This window comes from Emydura macquarii, unplaced genomic scaffold, assembly GCF_026122565.2.
Source record: "Emydura macquarii macquarii isolate MOO-44397 ecotype Brisbane River unplaced genomic scaffold, CSIRO-AGI_Emac_v2 contig_1424, whole genome shotgun sequence".
NCBI lineage: Eukaryota > Metazoa > Chordata > Testudines > Chelidae > Emydura > Emydura macquarii.
This window is the reverse complement of record NW_027131561.1, coordinates 935,959-955,949: the sequence shown is the minus strand read 5'-3', so window position 1 is coordinate 955,949 and position 19,991 is coordinate 935,959. Positions and strand designations below refer to the sequence as shown.

Here is a 19,991-nt window from a genome sequence, read left to right as displayed (position 1 = left end):
TGACAATCTAACAGGATTTAGAAAGAGGTTACAGTGGAATTTATTTGGGGCGAGGATATAATGTAGGCTTATCATTAAAATGGTGGCAAGACCATGTAAATTCTTTATCCAGAGTTGTTCTGAGCAATGTTTTTAAAGCATTGAGGTGGAAGCATATCTCCTTTGGAAAACCAAATAACTAATACATTTAATATATTTTATTTTGGCTTTATCCTCATGAACCTAAGCGCCTTAGAGTAAATGTGTGTAGTGTCTAAAAATGTCAGGAGAGAACATGCTTGTGAACCCTCATGGGGCTTTCTTTAACCCTCTCAGTTAAAAAAGAAGTTCTGCTATACTGGGAAGGATGAAATGTTTTACATAAAAACGTCATTTATAGAATTAATGACAAAACTGAGGAATTCAGTGACAGGGGGAGAAATTTCTGTTTTAGCTAAAGGCAAGGAAAGCACACATGTTTATGATATATCACTGTAGAGATGTGGGCTCTGTATGGTCAGAGAAGATATCACAAAGCAGCCCAGAATTTTGTTTCCACTGATTCTCTGGCATTATTTTTCTATTGCAGTTTTGCATCATTGTTTTAAAGTCAATAAAGATGAATCATAAACAATATTATACCCTTTTTAGGGGCTAATAGAAAGTATGAGGAATTATGGTCCAAAAGTAATTTTCAGAAAGCTGCATCCACCAAAAATTATGGAATTGCAAAGGAAGTGTCATTTGAATAATAAAAATGTTGCTGGGGTGACCCCCTAATATTGGTAGAATTTCATATTCACTAGTGTGGTTTATTTTATTTAGTCATGTTTACTCAGAAAATAAGTAAATAAAATGTATTGGCAATAATAGCCAAGTACACTGTATGAAAATGAGTAATTTGACTATCAAAACAGATGTCTAATGACCACAATGGTTATTAGCCAACTGCTTAAGAAAGAGATTACAACAACATTTAACATAAAGCAAGAACTACAGGTTTCAAAATGTAATAGACTAGGATACAAATTGTATTAATTAGGATATGTTAGCTAACTTGCTAACTAACATGTTTTAAAAATCTAGCATAGGCAAGGCAGTACAAATTTTAACACATGCTAAGCAGGTCAAGTTAAAGCCTAGGCTACACGCAAGGTTTTAAATGGTCTTGATTAGGACGTTAAAGGCAACGTGCCTTGTTCACACTCAACTTTTAAAATGTGTGTATTAGTAACATCACTCCTTTAAATCCTAGTCTACTCAAGGCCTGTGGTGATATAACACATTCCCTATACAAGACACAAGTTCCTGCCACAGAATAGTTTGCTCTGGGGAAGGTGGGCTGCAAGACCGGACCTAAGCCTCACACAAGGATCTGATCCAAATCCCACTGATGTCAATGTAACATAATCAATCTGAAAGGAACAATAATATTAGCTTCCACACACCGTAATTCATTCACACCTCATGAGTCCAATGAAAAACATAGTACATATGGTGGAAGATATGTCCTGAACTCTTTGTAATGCAGATAGAGATTATTACATTATATTGGAAAACTTAATCAATTTACCAATTAGTATAAAAGGAACCACAATGACGTGTGTAGATGCACATCATTCCTGAAGGATGGCTATATTTCAAATGTGCTCCTATTCAGAGAGAATACTATTTTAGGGAGGCAAAAGGATGTATATTTTTCATCAGTACATTACTTTATAGTGCAGAGGGTGATGCTACAGAATAGCTCCTAACAAAAAATTAAATTCCACAATGAATAGCATGAGCAAATTTGCAAACAGAGACTGCTTTCTCAATGCAGGCAGCTTGGTGCATGGTTTAGAAGATGACTGGCAAAAAACAGTGAGAAAGGAACACCGACTATCAGAATACTCTATATTTTCTGCTGAATAACTATTTTTACTTGCACTGGATACCAGAAATGTTTCTAGATTTGTTTACAATGGGAAAATGAATGATGTTTTAAATATATTAGCAAACTACTCGTTAGCTATTTCGCAAACTAAACGTGCTAAATAGCATGTGTTTAAACATAAACTTAGCACCTACTTTAGATAAAGACATTGATGTTTAAAAATGTATTAGCTAGTTGTGGATAAACCCTAGGGAAACTATAACATTTCTAGAGCCAGAATTTGGATTTGTTACTAATTATAAAGCCAGCTTGATAACAAGAGATATCACTATATGATTCTGCCTCATAAAATATTTTAAATATATTTAATTTTAAATATTTTTTGAATGTTAGGCTTTGAACCCAAATATATCACCCTGTAGAGCTGGTCATGTGGAGATCCAAGATTAGATCACAGCTTGCTTGATGCCCAAGGCTGCTAGGTAGCACGGTCAATTGCTGTGGAAGAGGGAGCACCTCTTGCCATTTTCCAGTACAGACAGGGCCAAAACCCCAGACCTGAACACCATCAAACTTTTGGGGGTGGCAGATTTCAGAATCTCAACCCAGACTTGGATTTAGCAACTAATCTCTAAAAATGGGCCACACCAAAATCCCAGGTCAAACTTCAGGGTGATCAAATTCCTGCCCTCGATCTGAGTTTTATCATTTGAGAAACCCCTTTGGCCAGTGCTTGGAATAGCACTTGCAAACTCTGGAGGGATCTACACCTAGTGCTTTGCAGCTGGAGGGAGTGTCACTGCAGCACGGGACTTTAGATGCAGAAGGAAAAGAAATCCTGGAGGTCCCCACAAAAAACAAACAAACAAATGACAATTGATAAAAGATAGGGCCCCCATGTTAACCCTGATCCAGCTCGAGCATGTAGAAGCTAAATGAATAATTCCCATTAGGTAGCTATGGCTGGCAAATAATCCTCTACTAGAATTTCAGTAAGGCAAATTCATTCTAGCTTACAGGGTTGGTTCTCACAGAATCCCTTCTTCTCCTGATCAGAGGACAAAACCAGGGCACTGATGCTCATGAAAAGTAAGGCACAAAGTGTACATTAGACGTTGTTTGACTTTGATACATATCTTGTTGCACGGGGGATATTTTCAGTTGCTAAAATTAAGGGCTTCAGGAATTTCTTTCTTTCTTTCTTTTTTTTAAAACATTTAAATGGTGTTTACCTGAGTGGAAAGGAAACTGCTGCTTAGCTTCTCCTGTGTGAGCATCCCAAATTATTGTTGTCTGTGTACAGAGGGAGAAATAAAGATTAGTGACCAGTCCTTTTGGAAAGTAACAGAAAAAAAAGAAAGCATACCACAGAATAATTCTGGAAGACACCCTGATAACATTATTGACTGCTGAGAGCCTTAGCTATTGCAAAGTTGTATAAATATGAATCTGTTCCAATACAGAGTGATGAGAAAATAATACAACTGTAGATATTGAACTGTCACTACTTCAGAGGAAGCAATGAAACCAATGAGCATGGGGTATGTCCCCTCTTAATGTGTTAGCTACAAGATAGCTCTGAGCAATTTTATGACACGGATCTTTCTGAGCATCTTGCTATAGCTATTTCAATTAGCATCTCTTTTAGATAAGGCTTTCCCTCCCTTTTATATGATGGAAACTGAGTTCTATTATGAAATCCCAACAGATATTGTATATTTCCATTGCTAAGTCACCATGTGAGACATTAATCTAACAGAAAAATATAAATGGTTTACTGTTGTCGTAGTGGGCCAGATGAATGTAGAACTTGCTTCCTATGGATTTAATCCATAGCTACAGCAAATTTAAGCAAAATCCCTAAGAACTAAGCACTACCTTTTGAGTGAATTGCAAATGTAGTAGAAAAATATATTTCCAGAAAATAAATATGGAATGCCTCATCTCACTGATAATGTAACCTTCTAAATAAGCTTTGTGCCCCGTGGCATGCCCCACAGTTTGAACACCTCTGCTTTACAGGGATCTGTGGGAGATTACTTTCCAGTTTCAGTTCAAATAGGTTTGTGCTCACCTCTGAGTAGTAATTTGTTTTCAGTCTCAAAATCAGGCACAATGTGACAGTTTCGGCTGAGTGTCCGGTTCAAATTTGAGATGAAATCACCAGACTTTGCTTGGTATGCAAACAAAACCATAAATTCTTGACTCAGATTTCTTTGTCTGATTGTTGAGACTATTTAAAACAGATTCCCTCTCCTGAGGTACTTATAATTGCTAGACTAAATGTATATAAATAAATTGGAGGATGATATTTTCACTTCCTTTGTATGAGCAGTGCTTAGAATTCAATGTGACACAGACAGCAAAATGAGGATTTGTTTAAAACTTATGTCACATGGTACACATTTAGCCAGCCACAGAAGAGTAGTCAGTTGCTTGGTCTGATGAAATCAACACCCAACAAAACAAATTAGGCAAGCTTTGCTGAATTCCCAAAGCAGGAGAAGGAGATGTTGAAATTCAAACAATACAAGCTCACAGAATCTGCAAATTCACACATCAAAGTTGCATATTTTTAATACTCACTTTATCAACACCAGCACTTAAAATGTAGTTCCCCTTTTTGTTCCATTTCAGAGCAAATATGGGACCTTTATGTTGACCTAAGGTGCTTGCAAGGTTACCTGAAAAATAAAAACAAAGATGTTAAAGTTACTATTTGTTTGGGAGATAGAATAATTATAATACCGTACTATTAATAATTTGTAATTGCTGAAAACAATAACTGTTAAATGACTCACCGTCTTCTGTCCATATTCTTGCAAAGCCATCATATGACCCTGTAGCCAAGAGCGTTCCATCACTCTGTTTGTTGTATGTGGAAAAGACAATATAAACAAAAGGTAAATATAGATTTTATTGAATTCAGTAAGTGTTTTCTGAAGTAAGGGAAATCTGGCAACCCACACGGAGAGAAAGCAAATATCATTACTAGGTATCACCCTAAATTAGAGGTTAGTATTGCTGGCACCAACGACAGAATAAAAACAACAAATGAACCATTAAATATCGACTTGCACTGTCACACAGAATAACTTATCCAAAAGGATTGAGATGAAACTGAGATATAATTATCTTTATGGGAGTCTTTGAGTTGGGAAATATGGATTTTTGAGCATTTAACAAATAATTTCTACTCTGCATGTTTCTTGATAATTGTTTCTAATTACAACTTAATCCATATGTAAACAGAATACAATAACAACTGGTTTTTATACGTCAACTAGTGTGAAAGTTTCACATTGGATGATGAAGAATATCATGGGTTTAATTAAATAATGATGGCAGATGGCTTTATTAGCACGAAGAATAAAACGTTGTTAAGAAAAGCATAAAATAATCCATCAACAGATGTGTCCATTCCTATCCTCCAAAAAGAGTGAGACAGAGTAGCTGTGCATTAAACTCAAATATATAAATATGTAGAAAAGAATAAAAGCCTAGATAAGGTCTATTGGGACTATTAGGTCTATTCATGTTGCATGCTGGCTAATGCATAAATGATAATTACAAAAGGGAACATGAGTGAGGGGAAAGAAAGGTCAGGTGGAAGATGCACAAATATTGTCCAAATTTGCATCTCATAAAATACCGGTTTCCTTTGTTTTCCCTTGCCTTGAAAAACTCTATAACAATTTGGGATCACATTGTGTGTTTCATTAGGAATGCTCGTTTACAAAAATACTAGAATAAACTTCAGGATAAATATTATTATCACAATAGGTCTGAGAATTAAATAAGATGATCACGCACTGAAGGATGACCCTTCCTATCCATTTCTCTTGCTTCTCCCATAATTGTCCCTGCACCTTTTTTCATGCTGCTCCTGCCCCCATGCATGGAATTCTCTATATCCTTATGCTGGTCTATCAAGTCACCACTATCTCCTTATTAAATCCTTCCTGAAAATTCCCCTTCACCATGGAGCCCACAGCATCTGAACCAAGAATATTACTATCTTTCATCTTTGTCTTCTTTCTTAACCTTGTACTCCCTGAACTTCCTCTACTATTTATCACCTTCATTCATAATGTCAAGTCTTCAATTTAAAGGGCAAGCTGTTTGGGGAGGGGCCTTCCCTTTTTTCTTCTGTAGAGTGCCTAACTCACACTGGGGCACAATAATAATAGTCATGGTTAGCCAGCAGACTCAGACCACGATCTGACAGTTGGGATCTTGTGCTGATATTCCCTCATTCTTAAAATCAGTTGAGCCATTTTTACTCACAATCCCCCAAATAAATATATAAATACATTAACTGTTAAGACCAAGGAAATCAACAGGCTTAGAAAATTTCAGACTGATTGATGAAAGTTCAGTCTATTATGTGTTTCTGAAAACAAGAAGGAAGTTAGTACGTTTGAGAAGTTCAGACCACCTTAACTATATAGACATAGTAGCTATAATTACATCTGAATTAAGTTTATTCAGTTAAAAACTGTGAATGGCCCTAGACGTTAACTTACATTCCAATCCAATGAAGTCACGTCCTTATTGCTGGGGACATCATGTCCTCCTTCTCTTATACAGTGCCTCAAAACTAGCTGAGTGGAACCACCGTTGCTATTTTCATTGAGATTCCATATTCTCGCGGTTGAGTCTCCAGATCTACAAAAACAAACACACTGAGATGAACACCTCGTAATGAGATGATCTTATAGAGGAGGTGGGAATCTCTGGTCACACTATCGACTGAGAGAACACTGTACACTTTAAAAAAAAAAAAAAAAAAAAGGCAACAACTGCTGAGTTCCTCTGCTCTTCAACTCCCCCGCCCCGCACCCGATTCACATTTGTGATCTCTTCTGCTTTTAATGAAAATAATCCTCATTCAAATTCTAAAACTAAAAGTAAAGAAAGCTTTCTTTTGAATCAACTTCTCATGTCACCAATATTTCCAAAACCCTTTGCATGCATTCTCACCCTCAGTATTTTGCAACTCAAGTGCAGCTCACCTTTGTATCAGCTTACATATCACATAATCGAGCAGAAATTATATAACAAACAAGTAACAATTGGTGAAAATTTATCTAAAAGCAAATACATGGGGGGAGAGGGAGTCAGCTCCTCAGTCTGCAGTAAGCTCCCTTTATAGGGGACTAAAGCTGACTTAAAGTAGTATCTGAGATTCCCTTGTTATACAAGAGGGGAAACTTGGTGATATAGAGCCAGCACAACTGGCTTTATGCCACTCACTCTTCTTCCCCTTTATAAGGCATTCCAGGGTGCAGCTTGGGACAGAATCATGTTGTGCTGCAGGGATCCCTGGCTGGCAGAATGTTCCATTTGCTCTAAATTAAGCCATGGACCAAGCAAACTCCATATCGGTCCCAGAATTAGGGGAGCTAAAAGGTAGTTTAGCTCCATTTTCCTCTCTCCACCGAGTGCAGCTTGAACAGACCCGGTGACCTGTCCATAAATTGGAACAGTAAAACAGGTACTGACATAATAGTGTATTATTCCTTGGTGAGGGATGGACAGCAAGCTAGGGATACTCATAGTATTTGCTAGAGACCAAAGTAAGGAATAAAATATTCATTCGATGGATTGAGTCTAATCTAATTTGGTCATTTTCCTGTAGGTTGAGGTCTTGACCTCTCTGTCTTGAGAAAGGCATGTAGAGGAAGTCAGACTCTATCATAATCCTTATATTTGCATTGGCTTTACATAAGAGTGTCTTCCAGTGGGGGGAATGTCTTTGAGATTGGAAATCAATTGACAACAAGATGGTAGAGATTCCACTTTCCAGTTTATTGGAACTTGTCCTTTTTGCAATCAATAAAATGGTTTGCACAAAGAATTGCTCATATTTATCCAGTGAGTTACTATATTTTCATTTATATACAAAAAGTAGAATTTGAGACAGAATATTTCTTATACTTTCAGGAATTTATAGATATAAATTAACATCTTACTGCATCTATTTCCAGTCTGTACTTCATGTGTTACTGCATTTTTTAGTAATGAAGGTTAGGAGATATATTGCTCCAGAGAAAGAAAGTGTGTCTCTTTCATGATCCAATTCTTGAGAAAAAATTCTTCTCTCCGAAACCCATGCTTTTAAGTACATTGAAAAGAAAGTCTTGCTCAATTGAACAGAATGCTTTCTTGGAGTCTATAACTAAAATATTTTCAACATTTCTTTTTAAAAAAAGGATAAAGTACCAAATTAAATTCAGATGATGTCTCAAGTGACCGATGTTGATCTGTCTGGTTTGAAATCAGAATGATCTAGATCAATTGCTACATTAATCGTTATTTCTATTCATTTTGTAATCATTTTGGCCCTAATTTCTAGGTCAGTGTTTACGAATGCAGTTAGTCTATAGATTCACATTTTGTTTAACATTTGATTTACACAGAAGGGCTATCTATGTTTTACTCCTTCTAATTCATTATATGGCTATGTTAGGGCCAAGTTAAGGCCAACTACAATCAAGTCCTATAAGTTTGGGCCACTGATAGAACAGAACATTTCCAGCTGTCATTTTTGCATTTTTTGTTTCTATTAGTGACTAATAAAAATTTGGGGTCAGGAGTTTTGCACCCATAAAAAACTGAGATTGCTGTGGCAAAAATTTCTAATGTAACTTCTCATGTCTACAGAGACACTGAAAACTGAGAATCAAGTTTAGGAAGATTGGCTAGATTATTTTATGAAGTTTAAAAGATAAGAATCATTTTTAGCTCTGGTGTTTTATAATTGTTTATAGGACATAAATCTTTTATTAATAAGAATGGGATAATGGTTTAACATGCAAACTAATTGGGAAATTGCCTGCTGGCTTCTCTATTATGTAAGATTCACAGCCAACATTGTCCTAATTTTAACAACCCAGTTTGTACCAATGTTTGAAATCAATTTTTTAGCAATTTCGCTATCAAACTCAGTTTCCTAGTTGCTAATTCCAGAAGAGCTGTATTTTCACTTTCAGTGATTTTATTTATTCAGTATTCAGGCTCCGCTTCGGTAATTTTATTTTCCAGTATTTTAATTTTGTTTTTCTATTCTGTTCCTCCCAGGGCTACAGAAGCTATTATGTGTCCCTGCAGAGAAGCTCTATAGGCCTATCAGTGTGTGGTAGGGGAATTTGTGTGTCTTCTCTTTTGTTGTTGGGAAAAGTATTCTCTGCTCTGGAAAAGTATCCTGATTTCTGCTGAATGATTCAGTGAACCCTGCATTATTAGAGGACCATGGGTCAAGCACAATTTGGGAAGATATTTATTCTCCTTAACTCTCTGAAGCATTCTATCTGCATGATAAAGAACGCTTGAGTAATAGGAGTACTGTTTTTCACTTGAGTGGAGTATTGCCAGACATTACAGAAACATAGTTCAGAAATATTGTGTCTTCTTTTTTTTAAATTGCATAGTCTCCAGTTCCCATATCATTATAAATCAAGGAAGAGGATCTCTCCAGAATTTTATTTATAGGGCAAATAAAATCCCTATTCCATGGCTGTCAGAAGGGTGGTTAAAATAGCCCCAGAAGTATGAAGAAATTGGCTGATTACTTGTCTTGCCAAACCCCTTCAGATTTTGTTATTGCTAATCTTCAGATGCAAGTTTCAGGATAATTTTTGTTATATTTATATTGTTCCTGAGTTATCTGATTTAATTTCATCTGTGCTAATTGACAGGTTAAATTACTTGTTAGTTTATTTTAAAGATATTATTAAGGGGCCCACAATCATTGGATGGATGCTCTTTTACTATTGTTCAGTAGAAGTGTGAATAAATAAATAAGACAGAATAAATAAATAAATAAATATATACAACTTTTTCTAAAAGCAAAATATCTAGTGTGAAAATGAACTGGAACACAGATGCTTCTCAAACAATGAAAAAATGTACTGAATTATATCTAGGAATGACTAATACTCACAGTTACGTTTTCCCATAGCTAGTATATAACCACATATTCCTGTCATTTCCTTGTCCCTACTCTCATTTCCCCTCCAGCTGCCTGTTATAACCTTTGCTGTATCTGGTCCTAAGGCCCTGATCATGCAATTATCTGTCCTTGGGCAGACCCCTACAGCCACATGACTACAACATCAGGGCTTGGCTCTTACACTGTAAACCAGGGGCGCCATTTCAGATTTTGGTAGGGGTGGGCAACTTTTAACCATTATTCCAGGGGCTACTTAGGCAACTGAAAACTCTATGTTTATTTGCAAGTAATAAGTTACAAATTTAGCTGACAAGAATACTGTACCTAATTCCTATATAAAGAAAAAAATAAACACCAATTAAAGCCATATTTTAAGTTTATTTGTAAATTTAGAACAATCAGGAGATAATAATATTCCCAATCCCAAATTTGACTAGGCAGATAATAATGACAACACTGATTTAGGCCACTACAAATGAAAGAATTTTAAAAATTGAATGCAGTTGGTAACTACTCATGTGCTTTACTTTCTGCATTTTTCTAAGTGTAGACAACGAAAAAAATCAGTTCTACTACTTGTAATTCATTACACTTTTAGTGTCCTAGTAAATGCTCCAATGTTTGGATTGCAAACACTGCACAGGAATCTTGGTCTAAGAACTATTTTCAGTTGATATATAGCCTTTTAAAAAGATTTTGGAATTATTTTGTAGTCTATGGTTTTATAACTTTGGTTTTTTTTTTTTTTTTTTTTTTTTTAAAAGTAAGTCAAAGGTGCTGAAACGAACGGGGCTGGAGATACAGCACCCCCTGGCTTGAAGTGGTTTCCATTATATACAGGGCCAGAACAGTAGCTGTATGATCTCTAGATTATTCTTGGGCATGATATTTTTGGAGAGTTTTCTAATCCATCATGAAAGAAATTTTCAGATTATGGGTTGTAACTTGATCTTTCACCATTAACATAAATGAGTTGATGCTAAACTACAGGGTTAAGATGAACATTTAAAAGTTTGTCAAGGGGGAAAGTTGTATTTTTAGAGAGAAAGTATGCGCATTAATTAACAAATAAAGGAGGAGAATAAATTAATGATAGCTCAAAAGTAATTGAGATACCAAACTTTAAAAAAAAAACTCTTTTAAAAAATTACTTTCTAGTGTGTAATTAAATGATGGATCTTAGCAGCATGGATCTATAATGAATACATTTTGGCAGCCATATCTTGCAAATGGTTCAGACTGGCTTGGGTTTATGTGCACTGAAAGTTTTATACAGATAATTATGATAAATAAAAAGGATTAAGTTGGAAGGAGGTTTCTAGTGTGTAGCTGTAAGGATTTGATAGAACAAACATCAAACTGCAATGAAATTCACTGAGATACTCAAGTTAATAAGACTCTGGCCCCTTCAGAAATATTAAAGAGTAAGTACAAGAGGAACTAAGACTACTTAGCGGTGGGAAGAGAAGGACAAACAGCACAGCAGACACACAGCTACAAAATGGCTGCTTGAGGGCAGCAGTAGCTTGTATCTGCACATACAAATGACCAGCAACTCCTCAGAAGGTATTCTGGGAAAAAGGTCCTAGAAAAGTGCAACCCTGGGGAGATTTGGTAAGATCTGGGCATTCACCTCATTTGTGTGTCACAGCCTATGTGGACCTACCTGGTAACCTGACCCAGCCAAAGCCCATTGGAGGCAAAGGAAAGATTCTCATGAGTCGGATTAAATGGCAGAATAAATGGCCATATTGGGGTACTGCCATTCACTAAAAAATTTGAGCATTGGAAAAAATGGGGAAGTTTTAAGTGTAATTTAAACAGTATTTGTGGTGTGACAGCATTCACTTATTTCTTCACAGCAGGGAAAGACTCCAGGTGGTCATTCATTCTTCAGTGCTGCTCCTGCAGCCTGGAACTTCCAAAGCTGGGCTGTCTGTGAGGATAATTATCACCTGAATGTGCCTGGGACTGCTGCTCAAGAGGGGGAGGGGGCTGCTGCTATTGTGCTGTATCTATCGGTGTCACAAGGAGTTTGCTTCTGCCTTTGTAACATGTCAATGTGAAGGTGAGGGGCAGAACATAGTGAAATCTTCAGACCAAGCACAGAGACTGCTTAGAGCTTGCCTTGCTTCCACCAGCTGAGCGTGTTTGTTTCAAGATTGAAAAGTGCTGCAGAGACTCCCTGCCCTGCTCTTGGCTCTGCCACAGGCTGCATTCCTATTGGCTGAGCAAACACTAGGCCAGTGAGGGGAGGGGAAAGAGGAGCAAGCAAAGTAATTGCATTGCTCTGAGTCCTGGCTGGTGAGGGAATGGGAGGGGAGAAGAGGAGCCAAGCAAGCTACGTTGCTCTTAGCTGTTAGGAAAAATCAGAATAGGACAAATGCCATACCCTGCCCTACCTAAATGTCGCCCCTGCTGTAAACTCTTTGGAGCAAGGGTCATCTTTTAGCATGTTTGTGCATCACTACAGTGGGGCCTTGATTACAATTGGGGCATTTGTCATACATACAAATATATAAATAATAAACGAGTCCTGTCACAGAACTGAAGCTTAGACGTTGAAAGATACTGTACAGAATAAATTAGCCTCCGCGGAAATTGGTAAAATGGGTTTTAAGAACAGATGGTAATTACTGGAGCTGGGACTGGGGATCACTTGAGCTTATTGTGGCCATGCATCCAAGTTTTGTTTACTGGCCCAAAATATAACATGCAATTAGCTTGATTTGGAATTTTGAGTTGCTCCATGATGTGCAATTAATCCTTTTATGTAATTATTTTAGGATTTTGTATTGCCACCCACTACCAGAATATCTGAGTGCCTTCCTCATAAAATAGATTGAAAACAGCAAAGTTCCTAGTGGACGCATAGACTCTTTCTGGCTCTTCTCCCTGTTTGGGTTATAGAAAGTTCTGCATGGGGTAGATCTCTTTTTTTGGGAGGATGGGGAGAAATGGGGAAGGGGGAGCAATTGATGCTGCTATAAACGTTGATACGGTGGGAAAGCTTTATCAAATAGGGACGTTTTGCAGTGTTTTCTAAAGGTGGCCAGATTTTGCATCTGTCTAATCTCTGGAAATTCATTCTGCAACCACATCCCTCTTCTACATGATCAATTAGATTATGGCAAATTGGGGTGTTAATCTACCCCAGTCTAGCCTGCTATGGTCTCACTGTCCGTGTACACGCTGCTGATGTGCATGGATAGTTTGTTAGTACACTCTGAGCTGGTCGTATTTCAAAGAGGACTATATCAAAGTCCGCTAACAAACCGTTAACACTTGTCAGTTGGACGCACATGCACAGTTAGACTGAAATAGATGGTAGATTCACAATCCAGCCCAATCATGTAGAAAAGCCCTCAGAATGCTATTCTTTTAGCATTTCAAATAGTACATCAAAAACATTTTTAATGCTGTCTTCTGCAAAATGCCCCTACCTACTTTAAAAAGTTTATTATTAGTATTATTAATATAGTGCTTAGGCGCCCAAGTTATGGTCCAGGACCCCATTGTGCAAGGTGCTGTATAGCACAGAACAAGAGATGGTCCCTGACCCAAATCTAAGAATAGCCAAGTTTACCCCAGGAGTGCTATACTAGTATAGGAATACTGGTATACTATCCTGGCAAAGCCATCCTACTGTGGATGCAGCTATGTTGGCAAAGCTTTGCTACATACTGGCATAGTAAAATGACCCCTCCTGAGCGAAACAAGCTATATCAGAAAAAGTACAGCTTTGCCAATATAGTCTACACTAAGGACTTCTGCTGTCTCAGCTGTGTTGATCAGGAACCACATCTCTTCATATCCATGAATGATATAGCTATGCTGGCAAAAGCCTATAAACCTAGACTGTAAGACAAAACCTGTTATTAATCTTCCATAACTATTGTTCTTCGAGATGTGTTGCTCATGTCCATTTCATGTTAGGTGTGTACATGCCTTCGTGCATGGCTGTTGGAGATTTTTTGCCTTAGTGGTACCCATAAGGCCGTTTCTGGTGCCCTCTGCAGCCGCTCGTTTGTTCCGTAGTATATGAGGCGTTGCCAGCCCTGTGCCCCCTCAGTTCCTTCTTGACGTCAACTCCGACGGCAGGGATGGGGGACAGGTCAAGGAATGGACATGAGCAATACATCTCAAAGAACAACAGATACGGAAGGTTAATAATCGTTTTTTCTTCTTCGAGTGTTTGCTCATGTCCATTCCATGTTAGGTGACTCACAAGCAGTATCCCTGGAGGTGGACTCGGAGTTCATGGATGTGCCACTTGCAATATTGCACTACTGAAGCTGGCATCATCTTGGGCCTGCTGGGCGATAGCTTAATGGGACGTGACAGTATGAACTGAAAACCATGTAGCAGCTCTGCAGATGTCTTAGACCAGCACCTGTGCCAGGAAGGCTGCTGATGAGGCTTGTGCCCTGATCAATTGAGCTGTTATGATTGCTGGAGGTGGCTCTTTTGCTGGTTCATAACAAAACTTGATGCAGGCGGTTATCCATGAGGAGATCCTCTGGGAGGAGACTGGTAGATCTTTCATCCTTTTTGCCATTGTGATGAAGAGCTGTGTCAAACTTCAGAAGGGTTTAGTCCTTTTGGTATAGAAGGCCAAGGACCGTCCAACATCTAAACTGTGCAACCTATGCTCCTCACTGGATCTGTGTGGTTTAGGGAAGAACACAGGCAGGAATACATCCTGGTAACTGTGGAAATGAGATACCGTCTTTGGTAAGAAGGCTGGGTGGGGCCACAGCTGGACTTTGTTTTTATAAAACACTGTGTACGGCAGTTCCAAGGTGAGAGCTCTGATCTCGGAAACCCTTTGTGCTGAGGTGATCGCCACCAGGAAGGAAACCTTCCAAGAGAAGAGCAGCAGAGAGTAGGATGCTAATGGCTCAAAGGGGGAGGCGGGGCGTGAGTCTTGAAAGGACTAGATTCAGGTCCCAGGGAGGAATAGGATCTCTGACTTGTGGGTAAAGTCTCTACAGGCCTTTTATGAATCTGATCATCATGCCATAGGAGAAAACCAATCTACTCTTGACCGGAGGATGGAAGGCCGAGATAGCCGCCAGATGAATCTCAAGTGACAAGGGCTAGGCCTTGATGCGTGAGATGTAACAGGTAATCCAATATGGACTGTATTGAGGTTTGGTGAGGAGAAAGGTACCAGTCTGAGGCCCAACAGGAAAACCTCCTCCATTTAGCCAGGTATGTTGCTCTGGTAGAAGGTTTTCTGCTGATGATGAGAACCTGCTGATCTTGCGCTGAGCAAGCCTCCTCCTCTGCATTCACCCATGCAGCAGTCACGCTTTGAGGTGCAGGGATGCTAGGTCCGGAGGCAACAGACAACCACTGTCCTGGGACAGAAGGTCTGGCCAACGTGGTAGTTCCAGCGGGGTTGCTGTTCAGAGCTCCAGCAAAGTGCCGAACCAGTGCTGTTGCGGCCACGCTGGGGCTATCAGCATCACTTTTGCCTTCTCCTACTTGTTCTTCAACAGGACCATGTGGACTAGTGGTACCGGCAGAAAGGCGTACAGCAACTTCCCTGCCCAGCCCGAGGATGGAGCAAAACTAGTGGTACTTTCTTTTCCATCTGGAAGTGAACAGATCCACTTGGGGAGTCCCCCACCTCTGGAAAATCATGCTGGCAACCTCTAGATGGAATGACCACTCATGGTGAGATGAAAAGGACCTGCTGAGGAGGTCCACTAGTGCATTCCTGGTGCCCAGGAGATGTGAAGCTACAATATAGATGGTGTTCTGCATGCAGAAGTTCCATAAGCGGATAGCCTCTTGGCACAGGGTGACGATTGAGCACTGCCTTGCTTGTTGATATGAAACATCCTGGCGGTACTGTCCATCAGAATTTGAACTACCTTTCCAGCCAAGTAGGAAAGGAATGCCTGAAAAGCCGCTCTGAGCTCCCTGACATTTATGTGGAGGGAGCGATCTTCCTGCATCGGGAATCCCTGTGTGTTGTGGCCATTGAAGTGGGCTCCTCACCCCAGCTCTGATGCATAATAGACCACTGTCCCTGAAGGGGAAAGCACTGTGAAGGATAAAAATGAGTGCGGGTTTGTCCACCAAGTTAGGGATGACCAGACACGCAGTGGTACTGTGACCACAAGGTCCAGACTGTGCCTGCTGGGAGTGTAGACTGACGCTAGCCACAACTGTAGGGGTTGCAGAGGTAGATGAACATGCCAGACAACATACGTGCACGCTGCCATATGTCCCATCAATCTGAGGCATGATTGTGAGGTTGTGATCAGGTGGGATTGTATGTCTGTAATGAGACCCGACATGACTTGGAACTGGGACTCCGGAAAGAAGGCCCCGGTCTGTTTGGAGTCAAGAATCGTTTTTATGAACCCTATCCGCTGAACAGGAGACAGAGTAGATTTTTGCTCTTTCACAAGCAGGCAGATTTTGACAGATGGGTCTCACAAGACTGAGGCTATGCTGGACCTGAGATTGCAACTTGCTCTTGATGAGTCAGTCATCGAGGTATGGGTTAATTTGCACCCCATAACACCTCAGGTAAGCGGCTATTATTGCCATACATTTTGTGAAGATTTTGGGGACAGAAGAGGGCAGCGCCATGAATTGGTAGTGTCATTGGCCTACCACAAACTGGAGGAATCTCCTGTTGGCTCGGAAAAAAGGAAATATGCATCCTTTAAGTCAAGGGCAGCATACCAGTCCCTTGGATCCAGAGAAGGGATGATGGAGGCTAGGGAGAGCATGTGAACCAACTTCTTGAGATATCTGTTGAGGTGATGCAGGTCCAGGATGGGTCTGAGGCCTCCTTTGGTCTTTGGTATAAGAAAATTTTGGGAATAAAACCCTTTCCCTCTCATGTCTTGAGGAACTTCTTCCACAGCCCCTACCCGTAGGAGGGTTTCTATCTCCTGAATGAGCAGCTGCTTGTGAGAAGGGTCCCTGAAGAAGGACAGGGAAGAAGGATGGGTGGGGGGAACTGAAGAAAACTGCAGGGGGTAGCCATCTGAAATGGTGTTGAGGATCCAATAGTTTGATGTAATCTGGGCCCATGCAGAAAGAAAGGGGAACAGTCGGGTCAAAAATAAACGGCAGGGAGTGGGGAGGGATCCTGAGGCCAGACTGGGGTGTCATCCTCGGGCGCGCCCTCAAAACACCCGCCGTGGGCCACCCTGATGGCGTGCAGGCTCTGATTGGGTGGCAGAGGAGAAAGAAGTGGGATGGCGGTGCTTAAACTCTTTATCTTTGTCCCTTCTCTTATAGGTTCCTTGCCATTGCTGACCTGAATATCTAAGCAGTGGCCATGACAGCTAGAACTGTCTCCTAGACCCCTGCAGTGTATACAGGCCAAGAGATCGTAGAGTGGCCCTGGAGTCTTTCATGCCCTGAAGCCTGGTATCAGTCTGCTCCGAAAATAGGGCGTTCCCCTCGAATGGGAGATCTTGTATAGATTGCTCCACCTCCTGAGACAATCCTGAGGATTGCAGCCAGGAACACCATCACATGGATACCCCCAAAGCCATTGACCTGGCTGAGTGCCAGTGCCATTTGGAGGGAGCCTCTAGCCACCTTCTTGCCCTCCTCCAAGATGGACGCAAACTCCTGTCTGATGTCTTGTGGCAGAGTCCTTGAATTTGGCTATGGTGTCCCAAATGTTATAATTGTATCTCCCCAGCAATGCCTGCTGGTTGGAGATTCTGCGTTGAAGACAGGCTGTGGAATAAATCTTTCTTCCAAACAAGTCCAGATTCTTAGCATCCTTGTATTTAGGTGTCAAACTTGCCTGATCCTGCTTGTCCAGCTCATACACCACAGCCACCACCAGGAATCCGGGAGGTGGGTTGGAAAACAGGTTTTCATATCCCTTGGCTGGAACATAATATTTTTTCTCAGCCTTTTTGGGTATTGGTGGCAGGGAGGATTGGGTTTGCCAAAGGTCTTTGACCACCTTCAGCACTCCTTTGTGCAACAGCAATGTGACTTTAGGTGGTGCCGTGGCTGCCAGGATATCAAGGAAGTCGTCCGTAGGCTCTGTGAGCTCCTCAGCCTCCAAGCTCAAGTTGGATGCAATCCTTTTAACGAGTTCTTTGTGTGCCTGAAAATCATCTGGCAGTGTTGGGAGCCAGGCCAGCCACTGCCTCATCCAGGGAAGGGAGTGGCACCTCCTCCTCTTCAAGGGGAGCTGTCTCTGCTTCCGGGTCCCATAGGTCAGTGCCATTAACAGATCCCGAGTCCATGTCCTACACTGGGCCAGTCAGTCGTTTTCTTGAGGAGTGGAACGAGTAGGGTCCCAGTGCCACCAGGATCCCACACGGGTTCCAGTATGGCCACTGGACAGGCCATTGTCCTTGAGGCCAGGCACCCGCTGCTGGGCTGGCACTGAATGGTGGCATGCTCGCCGACCTATGATTTTGAGGCCAGTGACTGGGCTCTCCCTCCTACTCCGAGGGAGCATTAGAAGGGAGTGGTGCTGAGACTGGGTGTGCAAATATGTGTTGGGCCACATGGTGCTTCTAGGGTGATGACTGGTAGCTGGGAGACTGAGACTGGTGATACTCAGCCAGCGAGTCTCTCCTCTGGGTCGCAGACTGGGAGCATGGTGACGGGGACCGGGGTTGAGATGGCATAGATTTTCACTGTGGTGGTGGAGATCTGGACGAGTGTTGTGGACCGGTGCCAAGATGGGGAACAGACTGGCTGACTGACCACTGCGGTGGCCCCATGGTGAGTTTACCCCTTTAGTAGTTCCGGTGCCAAGGCTAAGGCCAGCAGAGTGAGAGGCTTTGGGAGGGCCAACAAGTCCCCGGCTGCTTGAAACGCCTCTGGCATCAGGTGCACCATTAGGCGGAGGCGCCCCCTTCCACTCCCAGGAGTCAGGGGTGGCTCCTGCAGAAGGCTTTCCTTTCAGGGCTCTAGCAACTCCGGGACAGGTAATTGGCCTGACGGAGGTCCTTTGCCCAACCCTGTCTTCTTATCCCTCTTCAGTGTGGGGGAATGGCCTCAATCACTTTCTGTAATATTGGTATCAGTAATATTCTGAATTCATTCATATTCCACAAAGGATCACTCTGGACACTAGATCCAGGCAGAAAAACATTTGTATTATGAGACTTCTCCAAGGTTCAGAAGCTATGAAGTTTGAGGAATTCACAGAAACCTCTTGAAAACCTTTCTTTCCTAAAGAATTCAAGATCTCAAACTTAACAATACTTATGGCTTATCTACTTACAGTTTATAGGAATAAGCTATACTGCTATTAGAACTGTTATAGTGGTATAGCTGTGTCCAGGTTATAAGGTTTTATTGATTTAACTATGTTGGTTTCTAAATTGATAAAGTTAGAAAAATACAAACACTGTGTGTAGACCAGTCCCTCGTATTTAGATTCTACCAAGTTCTTGGTTCTTAGATTGTAAACTCGTTGGCGCAGGGCTGAGTAGTGAGCGTGCTCATGCTTGGAGAGAGACAGAGGTATACATGAGCTCAGTGAGAATCTTCCAAAGACATCTTTAAAATGTACTACAGTAAAGCAAGCCACATGGTATGCACGATTGTAGAGTTGCCTCAAACCCAGCACATACTAACTCTGCTAGTGCTTGAAGCTCTGGATCACCCCACAACTTTTTCAAACAGTGCATTGATACCATACCAGGATGAGAAACTGTAGAAGCGGTTCATCAATCTCTAGTGGTCTCTCATGTTTTTTGCAGCTCTAAATACATCCTAATTGTAACAGACTGTATTTTATACATCTGGAAGTGGTTTCAGTCATTGCCTTACCCAGATGCTAGTAGATCACTGACAGGGTTCCAGGCACAGATGAACACCTCTGATTCATGGCCCCGAAGGACTGTTGCTTTGTTTGGAGGTATTTCAACATCCCCATCGATTTCCATTGGCTTTGAATGATTATCTGTAAATCAGAACACAAGTGCTCCGTGAGTTTTTGTTACAGACCACACAACACATGACTTGATACTGTAGGCTGCCCTGTTGCTTGAAGCTCTCAACATTTCACAGATCAAACATTCTATTGTGTGTCACTGACCACACCGTTCTGCCTTTTTATTTGTGATTAAAACGTATTTAACTTTTCCGCCACATAAATAACATTGCCATGCTGAATAAAATCCTGCTACTTTTTTATCAAATATATTGATATTTTATTCCATCTGT

The 19,991-nt window shown here is 40.8% G+C and overlaps 1 protein-coding gene across 6 annotated transcripts in view; it reads right to left on the bottom strand.

Moving 5' to 3' along the window:
* TBL1X (transducin beta like 1 X-linked) overlaps positions 1-19,991 on the bottom strand; it is a 255,757-nt gene that overhangs the window by 11,677 nt on the left and 224,089 nt on the right. For all 6 annotated transcript variants that reach the window (XM_067553003.1, XM_067553005.1, XM_067553004.1 and 3 more), the window contains 5 exons: positions 19,596-19,728; positions 6,382-6,523; positions 4,657-4,720; positions 4,442-4,539; positions 3,088-3,148 (listed from right to left, as the gene is read on the bottom strand). In XM_067553003.1, the coding sequence (XP_067409104.1) occupies positions 3,088-3,148; positions 4,442-4,539; positions 4,657-4,720; positions 6,382-6,523; positions 19,596-19,728 (498 nt within the window). The remainder of the gene's footprint in view (positions 1-3,087; positions 3,149-4,441; positions 4,540-4,656; positions 4,721-6,381; positions 6,524-19,595; positions 19,729-19,991) is intronic.